This window comes from Sarcophilus harrisii, chromosome 3, assembly GCF_902635505.1.
Source record: "Sarcophilus harrisii chromosome 3, mSarHar1.11, whole genome shotgun sequence".
In the NCBI taxonomy this organism is placed as follows: Eukaryota; Metazoa; Chordata; class Mammalia; order Dasyuromorphia; family Dasyuridae; genus Sarcophilus; species Sarcophilus harrisii.
In genome coordinates this window covers 242,740,328-242,754,036 of record NC_045428.1, presented here as the reverse complement: position 1 = coordinate 242,754,036, position 13,709 = coordinate 242,740,328, and the positions used below count along the sequence as shown (strand labels likewise).

The following is a 13,709-nucleotide window of genomic DNA, read 5'->3' as shown; positions in this document are numbered from 1 at the left end:
GCCTTTATAATGCAATTACAAATCTCCATTACGTAGGGACCTTACAATCCAAAGGAGGAAACACAAATACACAAATTAATGTAATATAGGCCAGTTTGTGATGAGTGCCATAAAAATGGTACTAAAAAAGGAACACTGGGCATTGGGGAGGTTGAGAGGGAGGAAGACAGTGTCCACATGAAGAGATCATGGAAGTGATAGTACCAAAGGACATACAAGATTTTAATCAGAAAAAAAAAAAGAGAATATAAGCAGGAAAAGTGGCATGAGAGGTACAGAGACAGAAGAGTACAAAATATTTATAAGAAATGGGGAACATTACAATTTGACTGCAATGTAGGCTATATGTAGAAAAACAATGTCAAAAGGAATTTATGAAAACAATTCAGAACTAGTTTCTACTACTAAAAACTACAGAGTAGTTATATAGAGGAGCCTGATTTAGTGATCAATGTAAACTATGAAAAGAATGTAGATTATACCATTTTACAGAAAGATAATTTAAGTCTACTTAGCCTTAAATCCACTATTACTTCTCCTAAGTATGGCTTCCAAATTAAAAAGAGAGTCAAATTCATCCATACCTTGATTACAGGGATGTTCATCAAGTTATATTAGTTTCATCAGAAAACACATTAAGCAGCTCCTTCATCTTATGGAACTTCCTCCAATGACAGCAAAATATCATTTAGACTTCACAAGTTAAAAAATCTTTAGCAGTTACCAAAAAGAGACAGAGACTGAAACTTTAAGGTTAAATTCAGAGGTTAGCCAACATCATTCATTAAGTGCTTATTATGTGTTGGATACTGTACTATGAAGTTTAAAGAAAGGCAAAACCATTAAGGTATTAAATTACTTAAAAAGCTCACATTCTTATAAGAAGAAAATATGTAAATAACTATGTACCTAAAAGATATATACATTATAAATGGAAAGTAACTACAAATGAATGTTTCTACCTACTAGGTGAACTTATTCCTTACATTACTGAAGCAAAGGAAGTCTCTTCTAAATCAAAGTTTCTTGGGGGAAAGTCTCTTCTAAATCAAAGTTTCTTGGGGGAAAGTGGCTTATATTCTCCAAGATTAGACTATCCTTGCTCTAAAATATTATTTTTCCTAGCTGTATAAAGTAATCCTTTGGTAATGTGACTGGTATGGCAATGAATAAGTAATCTGATTTAGGCAGCATTGTCATTTTTATTATATTGACATTGCCTATCCATGAGTGACTAATATCTTCCAATTTTTGAGTTCTCGAGTAGTACAAAAAAGTATTTTTGTTCAGTTCTCGAATAATATAAAAGTCTTTTGCAGTCTATTTATATAATTTCTGTGTGCATTTCTTGGTAGACTTCTAAATATTTTATATATTCTGAAATTATTCTGGATGAAATTTTTCTTTCTCTTCTAGCTGTTATGTTGATAATATAAAGAAAGACTGATGTTTTTGTGGGTTTGTTTTGTATCTTGTTTCTGTGCTAAAGATATTAAGTAAAAGTTTATTAAATAATAAAATTCAGTGACAGCAAATGTTGCAAAATGTGGTACAGGGACTCCTGAGGGTCTTCAAGATGCTTTCGGGGATCTTCTAATTAAAATTATTTTTAATGCTTTCAATTTGAATATGGTATATATCAATAAATATAATCCACATAAACAAAAGCTGTCTGGGGAAGTGTTCTCCTATAATATTTAAGCATGAAAAACTTGATAAATACTGATGTAAATGAACAAAAGATCAGAATCTCAAGGGAAATAAAGAAAAAAATGGAAAGAAAGTGGAGCTAGATTTCAAACTATAATCATCAAAATTTTTCAGGATTGTTTAAAAACATCATGTTTGACAAAATTTAGGAGGCTTTTCATACCTGGATTGCTTGTGTGAGGATGATATAATGGTTGTCTCTGTAATTCTTTATCAGTAAGTCACTAAGGACTAGAAACCTGCTCATCTTTCCTATGGCTTCTGTATTGTTGGCACTGGTGGATTCTTATTATTATTCTGAAGAATGTGGGAAATTGCATCCTGCTCCTTCTCACAGAGTCTACTTTCATCCAATTGGAGGAACCATTGTATTATTGCTCCAGTGATGAAATAGTCCTTCTTCCTTTCTTTTTCTGTCTTGTCAACTTTCCAACCTCCTTAGATCAGATTGATTCTTGCTCTGCCTTATTATATAGAAAAGATATAACAATCAACAACATTTCTAGTATACAATACAAGCTTATTTTAGATTACTAAATGTACATAAAAAGTGTCAACAAAACACTAGATAAAAAATTAAATTCACATTGAATAATCTTAAAATTCAGATGGCAAGAGACCAAATAAGCTGGATAACTCAGTAAATGCAGATAACTGATGGATTTTCTTTAATTAATAACACTGAAATATTCTACATTATGTAGACTTGTCTTTTACTATCTAAGCAGAGCACTAATCTGGGTTTCTATTTCAAGGTACAATGCTTAGTAATCAAAGTTTTCCTTATCTAATACAATGACACATGTGTCCTCATGCTACATACTTTTCTTAAAGAAGAAATATGGAAGATTATATTCAGTGCTGACCTCAACTAGGAAGACAAAAATCTATGTCCTCCCTCTATCATTTATAGGTTGTATGTATGACTGTGGGAAAAACACTTAGCCTCTCAGTGCCCCAGACAATTAAAAGTATATTACTATAGATCAGGTGCCAATCTATACTTCAAGAGGGAGTTTCTCCCAATAGGTTCAGAGAAATCACACCCAGAATTGTACTCATCCAATATATTTTAAAAAATCATTGCCCTTATTTATTTAACCCAAATATCTATCCATTTCAGCTTGCTAAATAAACCATAAACAAATCAAAGAATTCAATATTTTATCTTTTTTGCTTACTGTATCATCATCCTGATAATGAAGTATTAATATCTATTATAATTTATCACTAGATTTGTCAGTTTTTATTAGTTTAAGTATTAACTATTTAGGGCATATGAATTCAGTATTTCATCTTCACTACTATTTATTCCTTTTATCATGATAAAATAACATCTGTTTCTTTTAATGCTTTTCAGATTAAATTCAACTTGATCTGGGTATCACCGAAGCCATATCTGTGTCTCTTGAGCTGGCTATTACACAATATGTTTCCTGAACTTTTCAATTTTAATCTGTGTTTCTTTTGGTCTTAAATTTCTTGCTCTCTTGCTCTTAGTACCTACCTCATAGGGTTGTAGTATGTGTCAAAAATTGCATTTTTTTTAACCTTATAGTGCTTAAAGCAAATATTATTGTTGGAATTATTATTTTGCTTTTCTGGGTTTCAGTTTATTCATCTGTAAAGTAAGGGAGTTGAAGAAATAGATGCTGCCTGGAATTCCCTCGAACTCTTAAAATTTCATGATTTTATCAGTTGGAACTATAAATCTAAAATAAAAAAAGTGGCAAGTCCTCATGCTGATCATAAGATGCAGGGCAGCCTATGTAGTGCAGGGGATAAGAGTTCCAAGCTGGGAGTTAGGAAGATTTCTCTACCTGAGTTCCAATTTGGCCTTAGACACTTACTGTGTCAAATCATTTACCTTGCTTGTCTCAGTTTCCTCATCTGTAAAATGAGCTGGAAAAGATACACTATCTTTGCCAAGAAAACTCTGAATGGAATCACAAAGAATCAAACACAACCGAAATGAATAACAACATTCTTAAATTCATAGATTCAAAGAATGTCAGAACAGGTAGAGACCATCAAGATTATCTTATTCAACCCTTTAACTTTACAGATGAGAAAACTTTAGATAATATAGGCAAAGTGATTTGCCTGACAATTAATAAGCGGTACACTGAGCATTCTAGCTGCATTCATATATGTCAAATCATTTGACTGAAAATGAAAAATTCAGTCAAATAGGAGGATCAACACCTATTACTTTAAAAAAAAAAAAATGAAGCAAACAAAACCTTAACCTTGGCCTCAAAGAAAATGAAATAACCTCTTTAAGAGGAAGAAATAAAGCTTTAAGTGTAAAAGCACAGTTTAGTTTCAATACTTTTCTATTGTAAAAGTGATTAAGAAAATGATTCTACATGGAAATATCATATTGTACCTGCTGAAATCACTATGGAAAAATACTAAGCTTGCTCAAGGCTCAAACTGCAAGATTTGTTTTTTATTTCTCTGACATATGTTTCCTATAATCCTTTTTGGTAGTTTTATTAGTTTAGATACAATCTATATAGATAGTATCCATAAATGCTACTAGATAGGGCTTTAAACACATCCTCCTTAGTGAGCAGAAGCCTGTAAGATCTCCAATTGGGAGACTATCTTCAGGAAAATTAGATATTTTTTCCTACATTTTGAAAAAATATCATTTTTTTTAAACTGCCCAAATACTGAGTACTAAAAAGAAATGGAAAATTAGGTTCAAGAAGAAAAATTGGGTCTGGAAAAAATACTAATTATCAAATTACAAATTTCAGTGAGGATGCTGATGGCATTTTAACTCTGTTATAGTGAATACAACATTAATTTCAATGGGGATTCAAGGAAGAAAAAGGGAAAACAACGTAAGTAAAATGTATTGTAAATTTGTAAATTTTAAAATGTACTGTAAATTTTCAATAAAATATCACCCAAAGAATATAATTTTGGTCTTTGACAATGTCAAAACTTGGCTTGAAATTAATGTTGTCTTGGTGATATGGTATTTGGAAACAAGCTTCTCTCTTTCGAGGAAGGGCAGATAAAACTATTTTTATTTTCTATCACTACCATATGCCCTAACCAAAGACCACAGCAGAGAACATTTACTCTCTCATTAAGCAACAGCTTCCCAGTTTGGATGGTTATTAGTATTTATGAAGGAAAAAAAAAACTGAAGGTAATTCTTCATTTTCACATATGAATTGTATTTCAAGTGGCTGGTACTATCCCCATCACTTAAAATGCTCTCTACACAATCGAGCATAAAAAATGTAGGTCTATTTTGCTTCCATTGATATATGCAGCATATTTACTACTGTAACACATTTAAAGAGCCAGAACAGGCTCCTCACTAATGTGTAAGAAAAAGAGTATAAACTATGCTATTTGACTACTTTAAAAAAATTGACAAACATAAACACTATAATCAACATCTTTTGCTTTAGCTATTCTATTTGACTGAAAAGCCTATTTTTTATTTCCTCTGTAATTTTCTTGGAACTCAGTCTAATGACAAATAACAAACATATTAAGCCACTAGTATTTTCTTTTTTAATGCTTTAATAATTTTATTGCAAAAGCAGGATGTGCCAAAAAAATGAAACAAAATATTTAGGAAGGGAAAAAATTCATTAAAAAAAATGTAGTTCTTCTTTAGGGAATTTGAAATTAAGTAATAACAACAATAACTAATATATTTGTTTAGTGCTTTGAGGTGTCCAGAATACCTTCCATTAATCATTTCATTTGGCTCTCACAATCACCATGTGAAGTAGATGCTTCCTTATATAGACTTGTGGAAGACATTGTAAATTTTCAGCCAAATTCTGGAGCCTTATGATAATAGGAAAGAACATACTTCTATCTTTTCTAATCATTTTCCCCAAGTAAAAGACATAGGAGAAAAACTAGAGTTTTCTCTATATTTCATACATAATCTGAGTCTCAGAACCCATGTGTATAATATCTATATGCAAAGTAAAAATAATCTAAGAATGTATGGATTTTGCACTGTCACATAACATAACCCAACTGTTAATATGCTACTAGAATTTCAGGATTCTATATGTCACAAATGTAATTGTAACATGCATGGAAGGCATCTATTAAAGAACTCAATCAAAGTCATAACCTGGAATCATGTATTATGGTAACCATATTTTATATCTCAAAAATTCTTCCTATCAGGAAACAATGAAATGGTTTCAATTCTGTCCCCCAAAAGTTATAGGTAAGCAAATAAACATACTGAATTTTAGTGTGCTTTGATAGTTATTATTAAATGCTGATATTCACCTTGTATGCTAAATGTAAGACAGAGCAGAACTGGAGGGTAATCAAGTTTGATACTGTTCTAAATGCATCATTTGCCCCAGAGCAGAAATTTGGGCAGCTATTTTGTCAAGGGTTATTACTAGGTAGGTAAGATTGAATTAATAAAGAGAAACATAGTAAGTGATTATACAGTTCAAAATGTTAATGGTCAGGGCTTATATGTATTGTTATTTGTTCTTCATTTTGAAGAGTACCAATGACATCATATCTTGACCTGTAGATGAAATGGATTTAAGTGAGTTGCACAAAGTTATCAGCCTCATTCTCCATTTTCTCTTTCCAGTCATGGAAGCCCAGTGGCAAGACAAAAGTCAGGATGACTGGTGATGGTACAGGATGCAATGATGGATGACCCTGATATCTTACCATGCTCTTAGCACTCCACAAATCCTGATGGAAACATCATCACCCTCTCAGCCAAGAATCCTGCCCAATATTGCAATAAAAAATTGAGGTCCTTCACCAAGAACACCTTCTTATCCTGGTCTTCATCTCACATCCCTCTGATGACTTACCCCCCTATCTCCTCTTCACCTCTGTCAACCTCTCTCCTTGCCAAGCTAAATTCTTCTATATGCACAACATCCTTATTTAACTGAAACATCTTTCTCCAAAGTTACCAATAAACTTTTAATTGCCTAATCTGGTGGCTATTTTTTGGATGGAATAGCTCTAGAATTTTAGATTTCTAGAATTTAGAACTCTAGAGTTTAAAAAAAAACAACCCTTTACATATATTATTTCACTAATTGAACCTCTTGACCTCTCAACAACCTCGGACAACCACCCTCTTCTCTTTGATATTTTCTTTTGTTTTTTATGACACAGTTCTCTTACAAGGGAATGCTCCTCCACCATGCCAGCTCACTCCCCCCCACTCCCCCCCACCCCCGCATTGGTGACTCCCTCTGATGGGCTCCTTTTTGTGGAGAGGCCTAAAACAACCAACGTTCATTCCACTCCTGGATCTGCTTCTGCCTTTCTGGACTTTAATAACTGCCTCAGCTATATTCACTTTCTGCAACTTCCCCTCAATATTTGGGGCCCCTTGACCCTCCTAGACCTTTCCTCTCCTGCAGGCTTGTTTCCCCAGGGCATCTTTCTCCATGATGCCAGCCACTTTCGATCATTGTTAAGCTCTATCTTAGGGCTTCCATTTTGAGGAGTTATCTAGGCTGACCAATCTTCATTTTCCTAGCTCTGTTTTGGATTTTCCAAACTTTTAACAGCTGGTTCTCAGCTATCTTTCTCCTCCCACTTCTTTTCAATTCTCTTCTGTGTGTTGTTTTCCTCTATTAAAGTGTTTTCATGACAAATTATTAAAGAATGGGTCAAAATCTTGTGAATTCAACGTCAAGTCCCATAAAAAAGTGAACGCAGCAAGAGATGCTGCATGTTGCAGATTAAATTAAAAGTTGCTTCAAGAGCCAAGTGCCAATTGATAAATGATCAAAAGATATGATCTGTGCTCAAAAGACTATAAATGCATGCATATCCTTTGACCTAACAATACCACTACTAGGCATGAATACCAAGAGACTTAAAAAAAAAAAAAAAAAAAAAAAAAAAGGAAATGACCTATATAAAAATATTCATAGTAGTTCTCTTCTCAGGGCAAAAAAGGGGAGGCCCATCAATTGGGGAATGATTCAATAAACTGTAGTGTGTGCTTATGATGTAATATAATATAATTATATGGAATATAATATATATAATATAATATAAATATAAATAATATTTGTTTGTTCTATGGCAAATGAGCAGAATGTTCTCAGAAAAAAAAGACAACAACAAATAAAACCAAACAAGTCCTCCATGAGCTCAAGCAAAGTGAAATGTATTGTATACAAAGTAATAGTAATGTTCTGAAATGATTGGCTGTAAATGACTGCTTTTTCTCAGAAGTACAATGATCTACAACTACTCTGAAGGACTTATGATGAAAAATCCTATCTGTATCCAGAGAAGAAACTGATTGTGTCTGAATACAGATTGAAGCATTCTCTCTTTCTCTCTCTCTTTTTTATTAACTTAATTTTTCTTGAGGGTTTTTATTTTCATTAAGGTGGGAGATCTGTTTTTTTTTTTTTCCATAACTTGACTTCATAGAAATGTTTTGTATAACTTTACAAATGGCTTCTTAATTGTGAGTGGGAATAAGGAAGAGAACCTAGAACTAAAAAAATTTAAATTATTTTGAATGTAACTGGGGGAAAATATTAAATAAATAAAATGAAACAGGAAAAAAAAAGCAAGCTCCTTGAAGTGCCTTTTGGTACTATCAAGACTTTGTACTGTACCTGGTCTACAGTAAGTCTTTATGTTTATTGTCTTGCCTAATTTCTCTCCTGACTTCCAGTCTCAAACCTTCAAGTGTCTACTGTACATCTCAAACTAGTTTTCTTGCAGACACCTTAAATTCAACATAAAATCATTTTCATCTCCCAAACTTTCTCCCCTTTCACTAGAAAGTTCTAGTACTAGCAAGAGTAATATCATTCTCTGAGACTTCTAGGTTCAAAATCTGTCATTCTCCATTTTCAACTCTTCTATTTTCAACTCTCAATCCCTCTTTATCTATTAGCCAAATTCTTTTTTTCAATCTGTCTCTCTGATATGGGCCCTTGTTACCCCATGTCTGGAATAAGGCAATAATCTTCTAGTTAGTCTCCTTGCCTCAAATTTCTCCTCACTGCAGTCCACCTTCCATTTAGCTATAAAATTGGTTTTCCTAAAGTATAAGTCTGACCATGTAACCCTTCGCCCCTTATTCAATAAACTTCAGCGACCTCATTATCTCCAGGATCAAATACAAAACTTCCTAGTTTGGTTTTTAAAGTCCTTCATAATTTTGCCCTTGCTTACCTCTGTAGTCTTCATACACTTTATTCCTATTTAGTCTGCCTTCCAAGTGACACTACCTCCTTGCAGTTTCTCGAACAAGTCTCTCCATCCAACTCCAAGGACTCCTGAAACTCTCTCCCTCTTAAGCTCTTTAAGAACAGGGTTTTTTGTCTTTCCCCATTGTTTAGCACAGAGTTTGGTACATAATAGGAATTTAATAAATGCTTGCTAATTCCACAATTTCTTCATGTAATCATATTATGTTTATACCATCAAAAACTGATTATTAGCCTTAAGTATCCAAAATATATTAACCAAATAGAGTTAATTCATATAGATTATATGTATGTAACACACATAAGAAGAAAAGAGAAAGAAGGAGAGAAAAAGGAAGGGAAGGAGGGGGGAATAAAAAAGAAGAAGGGAATGGAAGAGGGGGAGAGAAAGAGAGAGCGAAATCTCCAATTTTGAAACACAAAAGCCATGGCCAGCCCATGGTGATTTTAGCCAACAGATAAGCTATCTTTGCCCAAAGAATGAAATGGGATTTGATTTCTATCTACTTCAATGTACTAGGGTAAAAAGTTCTGGTATCCCATTCTGAAGATCCTCTTAATTTTGACCACTGTCAGAACTGAGGAAGTGGGACTGCCTTTACAAAAGGAAAACTTAATATAGCATGAAATGTCATAACTGAAAAATATCTCAGACTTCTAGTCCAACTTCCTTAATTTATAGAAAATGAGTAACTGACACTTTCATAATTCTGGCTCATCACAAAGAGATTCTAGACGTGTTTTTTCTCTCCCTCAAATGGAAAAGGGCAATATTCTTACAGTCTATCATAGATTATCCACATTGCAAAATCTATTGTGCAGATCATAATCTTGTTAATGTAGCAAGTTATGCATGGGGGCAAGAGAAGTTAGGTACTGATAACTTACTCTACTTCAGAATATAGATGGAATAAAAAGGTCTCAGAATATAATGCACCTAATTTAGAATGTGAATCACTCACTATATTCCAGGGGGAGTTTTTTTGTTTTTTTTTTTTTTAGAAAACATCCTTTAAATATAGACTCTGGGTAGTTGATGTAACCTAAAATCCATGCTGGAAAAATTCCAGCCTTTTGGGACATGAGCATTTTTAAAAGAAAAAGTCTCAAAGGTAAATTTCTTTCTGCAATGACAATTATTTCAATGCCCAAAGTCTATATTGCCAAATGTATGTAAATGCAAATTTTAAGTGAAAATAAATTAACTAGTACCATTCATTATTAAATCTTCCTTTCCCCTGCTACCAAAGCATTTCTAAATGAATTTTTGATATATTAAGTATCACAATTGATATTGCTTGTTAATGATACCCCTCTAATACAATAAGTTCCTGAATAAACAAAATACAAAAGTCTTTTAGAAATTTGCCTCCTTCTACCCAGTCAACGGAATCAGTTAATTCGAAAATATATCATATACAGCCATTTGTGTAAATGTAAAATGAGCTTGGAAGATGGGCCTATGACACTAGTAAGTCTTAAAGAACATTAAATTTGTGCTCCAACCTAATATAAAATGGCCATGGACAAGTCAGCTATCATTTTTGACCCTCAGTTTTTTCATTTGTAAAATAAAAATAATATTTTCACAATTTACCTCATATCACTGTTGTAGGGAGAATATTTTGTAATTCTTAAAAGTGTAATATAAATGGGAGTTGTTAATTCTCATCAATATTCACTTTACTGACTAAGGCTTCATTTTCTTGGTCTTTGAAAATAATTGCCTTCCCTTAAGGATAAAAGAGATGACACATTATTAAGCAGACACACTTTATATGACAATATAGACTAATAATAATATGTAGCATTTACATAGCCCTTTAAGGCTTGCAAAATGCTTTACAAATATCTCATTTTATCTTCACAACTTGGGAAGTGAGACTCTATTATAATTCTTATTTTACAGAGAAGGAAACTGAGGCAGAAAGCTATTAAGTGACATGCTCAGGGTTGCACAATTAGTAAACTTCTGAGGCTATATTTGGTTTCAAGTTTTCTTGACTCCAGGACCAGCACTATGCCATCCACTGACACTTAGTACTATGCACTAAAAGAAGGCAGAGAACCATCTTGTGCCTTTTTTTTAATCAGGGGAATGAATATCAGAAGACTTGTTGAGTCACCTCAACCACTGTTTGACTACAAGTTTCTTAAACTGTTCAAGACTTGTTTTCCTGGTATATAAATTTAGAAAACAGTTTTATAACCAACTTTATAATGGTCCCCAAACAATATTAACATATGAAACTACCAAAAATACTAGCCCATTATGATAATTATTCTTGTTTTGGATAGATAATGCTGGAAAAGTCACTTTCCTGAGATTCTTTCCTCAACTGTAAAATGGGGATAATATTTGCACTAATTCGTTAAGATGGAAAGGAAAACATTCTCTAAGTCTTGAAATTCCCCACAAATCTACGTTGTTTTTATTATAAGCTCTACACAAGCCGATTTTCCCATAAGAATGCAAGCTCTTTGGTGAAAAATTGGAACAAGAGGTTTGGCAATTGTTAATGCTGTAAAGTTACCTGTGCATATAACCTGTAAATAAAAGGGAAAGAAAAGAAAAGAAAAGAAAAGAAAAGAAAAGAAAAGAAAAGAAAAGAAAAGAAAAGAAAAGAAAAGAAAAGAAAAGAAAAGAAAAGAAAAGAAAAGAAAAAAGAAGGAAGGAAGGAAGGAAGGAAGGTTGGTTAAAAAAAAAAGAATGGAAGCTCTTTGAGGGTACAAATTGTTTCACTTGTGTCAGGTCTTAGCACAGATCCCACATCTAATAAATAATTAATACTTGTCAGGTGATTGGCCTTTTTACTAACATTTTCAGTTCCCATCCATAGAGGGGGTAGCAAATAATGACAAAATGCTTATTTCTGAGCTATAAGGCCTGATGTCACGTTATCGAAAGGTGCGCTTACAGTCGTGGGCTGGATGGCAACAGGCGGGCAACCCGCCGAAGCATCTTTAACCCAAAAAATGTCAGGCCCTGGTTAGTTAGAAATGGAAGCAACGAGCAGCTCTATAACTGATCGGTACCAGAACAGCAACATCCTGGACGGCTTCCTTCTCCGAGGAGGCTGAACCCAACAGCCGCCTTTGGAAGGCTTGGGGAGGTGCCATTGAAAGCTTCTTCCTACAAACGAGGGATTCGCTCTTTCCCTGCAGCCTCGTGGAGGTGTCATCGTTGTCACGTCGGTCAGAGGCTGCCCTCCCAATCCCGACACCTCCGCCTCTGCCAAACTGGCCCAACACTCTCTAAGCCCGTCACCCCTACCGCCCCCGGTCACCCGGAGGCCGCACAGCGCAACAAGTGCCCCCACAGCGCCCCCCGCAGGGGCACCGGGCGCGCCCCCCGCAGGGGCACCGGGCACGCCCCCGCGGCCCCTCCCTGCGCCACCAGGTGCGGCCGCCGCCCCCGCCTCGCCATCCTTCCAGCCGCCCCGCACTAGGGGCTGTGGAGGGCGCGGTCCGAGGGGCCCAGACTGCCCATCGCCCTCCCCGCCCCTCCTGGGGGTCCGCTCGATCCTCACCCGGCACAGGCCGTCCACGAAGACGCGCGGGTCCAGGTTGCAGGCGATGATGGCGCTGGGCAGGTCCTGCAGGTCAATCTCCTCCATCTCACAGTCAATGAAGCTCCAATCTCCCCCAGCCTCGTCCCGGGCCTCCGCCCCCTCGAACTGGGAGAAGTGCTGCCGCGTCGCCTCCAAGTCCGGTGGCACCGCCTCCTCCCCTGCCTCCTCCCCTTCCACCGACGCCGCGCCGGCGACAACCGCCGCCTCGCTCCGGGACTCCAGCACGCCGCCCTCCATCCCTGGCGGACCGGGACGAGGACTCGGGAAGGACGAGGCGGAGCAGGGGCGAGCCCTCCCCGAGGAGGGGAAAGCGGAGGCCGGCGAGCGCTAGTGCGGGGGGTGGCAATGGGAGCCTGGCTCGAGCTCTAAGTGGGAGGGGTCGGGAGGAGAGCGAGGACGGAGGCTGGCGAGCGTAAGCCTTCCGCGCCTAGACGTACAGCCAGGGGCGCCAGCGCCGCTCCGCTGCCTCCTTCCCACGGTGATGGCCTCCGTCGGGCCGACGGTTAACCCCCTCGTTCCCAATCTTTGTTTCGACAAGCTGCCTCCGGAGCCTCACTACCCCTTCCCCGGAATCAGGCAGAAGGGAAACCAATCAGCCCGGCCGTTCCCTTTCCCAAAGCCGGAGAACGGCGAATTTGATTGCGGTTCTTTAAGTTAGAATGGGAGTGGGAGCTTTCTTCTCTGCCGTACCTCCCCTGACAGCCAATAAGATAGCGGTCCTTGTCATGTGATGAAGCCCTCGCGCCGCATAATGTGAAGTCGTCGGCACGGCCATATTGAGTTTGGGCGGATACCTCTTATTAGCGGCTATCTCTTAAGTGCTAACGGGTCCCCTTGGGAGGAAGACGCTGGACAGAGACCGGGCGCGGTGGGGCTGGGGAAGGCTGGAGGATTTGGGACTGGTAGTGAGCCTCAGGGTGAAAGTGGGCAAGAGACCCCACTCTAGTTCAACGATGTTCTGGTAACGTTTACCAACCAATTTTTGCAGGGAAGGGAGCGAGGGAGTTGCACGCTTACTATTTTAAAGTCTTAATTTCCATGATCAATATTACCTCCATCGCTTTCTTAAGTCTAGATATTCTATATTAGGCTTGCAAAGTGCAAGTGCACATATAATTTAGCAATTGGCTTCCTAGCTCTAGATCGCAGTTTGGTACTCTTCAAACTTTTTCAAGGAAACAGACTGATTTTTAACTGAAATATT

General features: G+C 36.8%; 1 protein-coding gene across 4 annotated transcripts in view; it reads right to left on the bottom strand.

The window, feature by feature from the left end:
- Positions 1-13,178, bottom strand: part of RCAN1 (regulator of calcineurin 1) — a 101,131-nt gene extending 87,953 nt beyond the window's left edge. The window contains exons 1-2 of one of the 4 annotated variants that reach the window (XM_031959311.1): positions 12,464-12,649; positions 1,874-2,170 (exon numbers count right to left, since the gene is read on the bottom strand). In XM_031959311.1, the coding sequence (XP_031815171.1) occupies positions 1,874-1,957 (84 nt within the window). In that variant the 5' untranslated portion in view covers positions 1,958-2,170; positions 12,464-12,649. Of the gene's footprint in view, positions 1-1,873; positions 2,175-10,530; positions 10,772-12,463 lie in introns of those variants that run through there. The other 3 variants (XM_012544387.3, XM_031959310.1, XM_003763418.4) reach the window with 3 other exon arrangements.
- Positions 13,179-13,709: the final 531 nt, after the last annotated feature.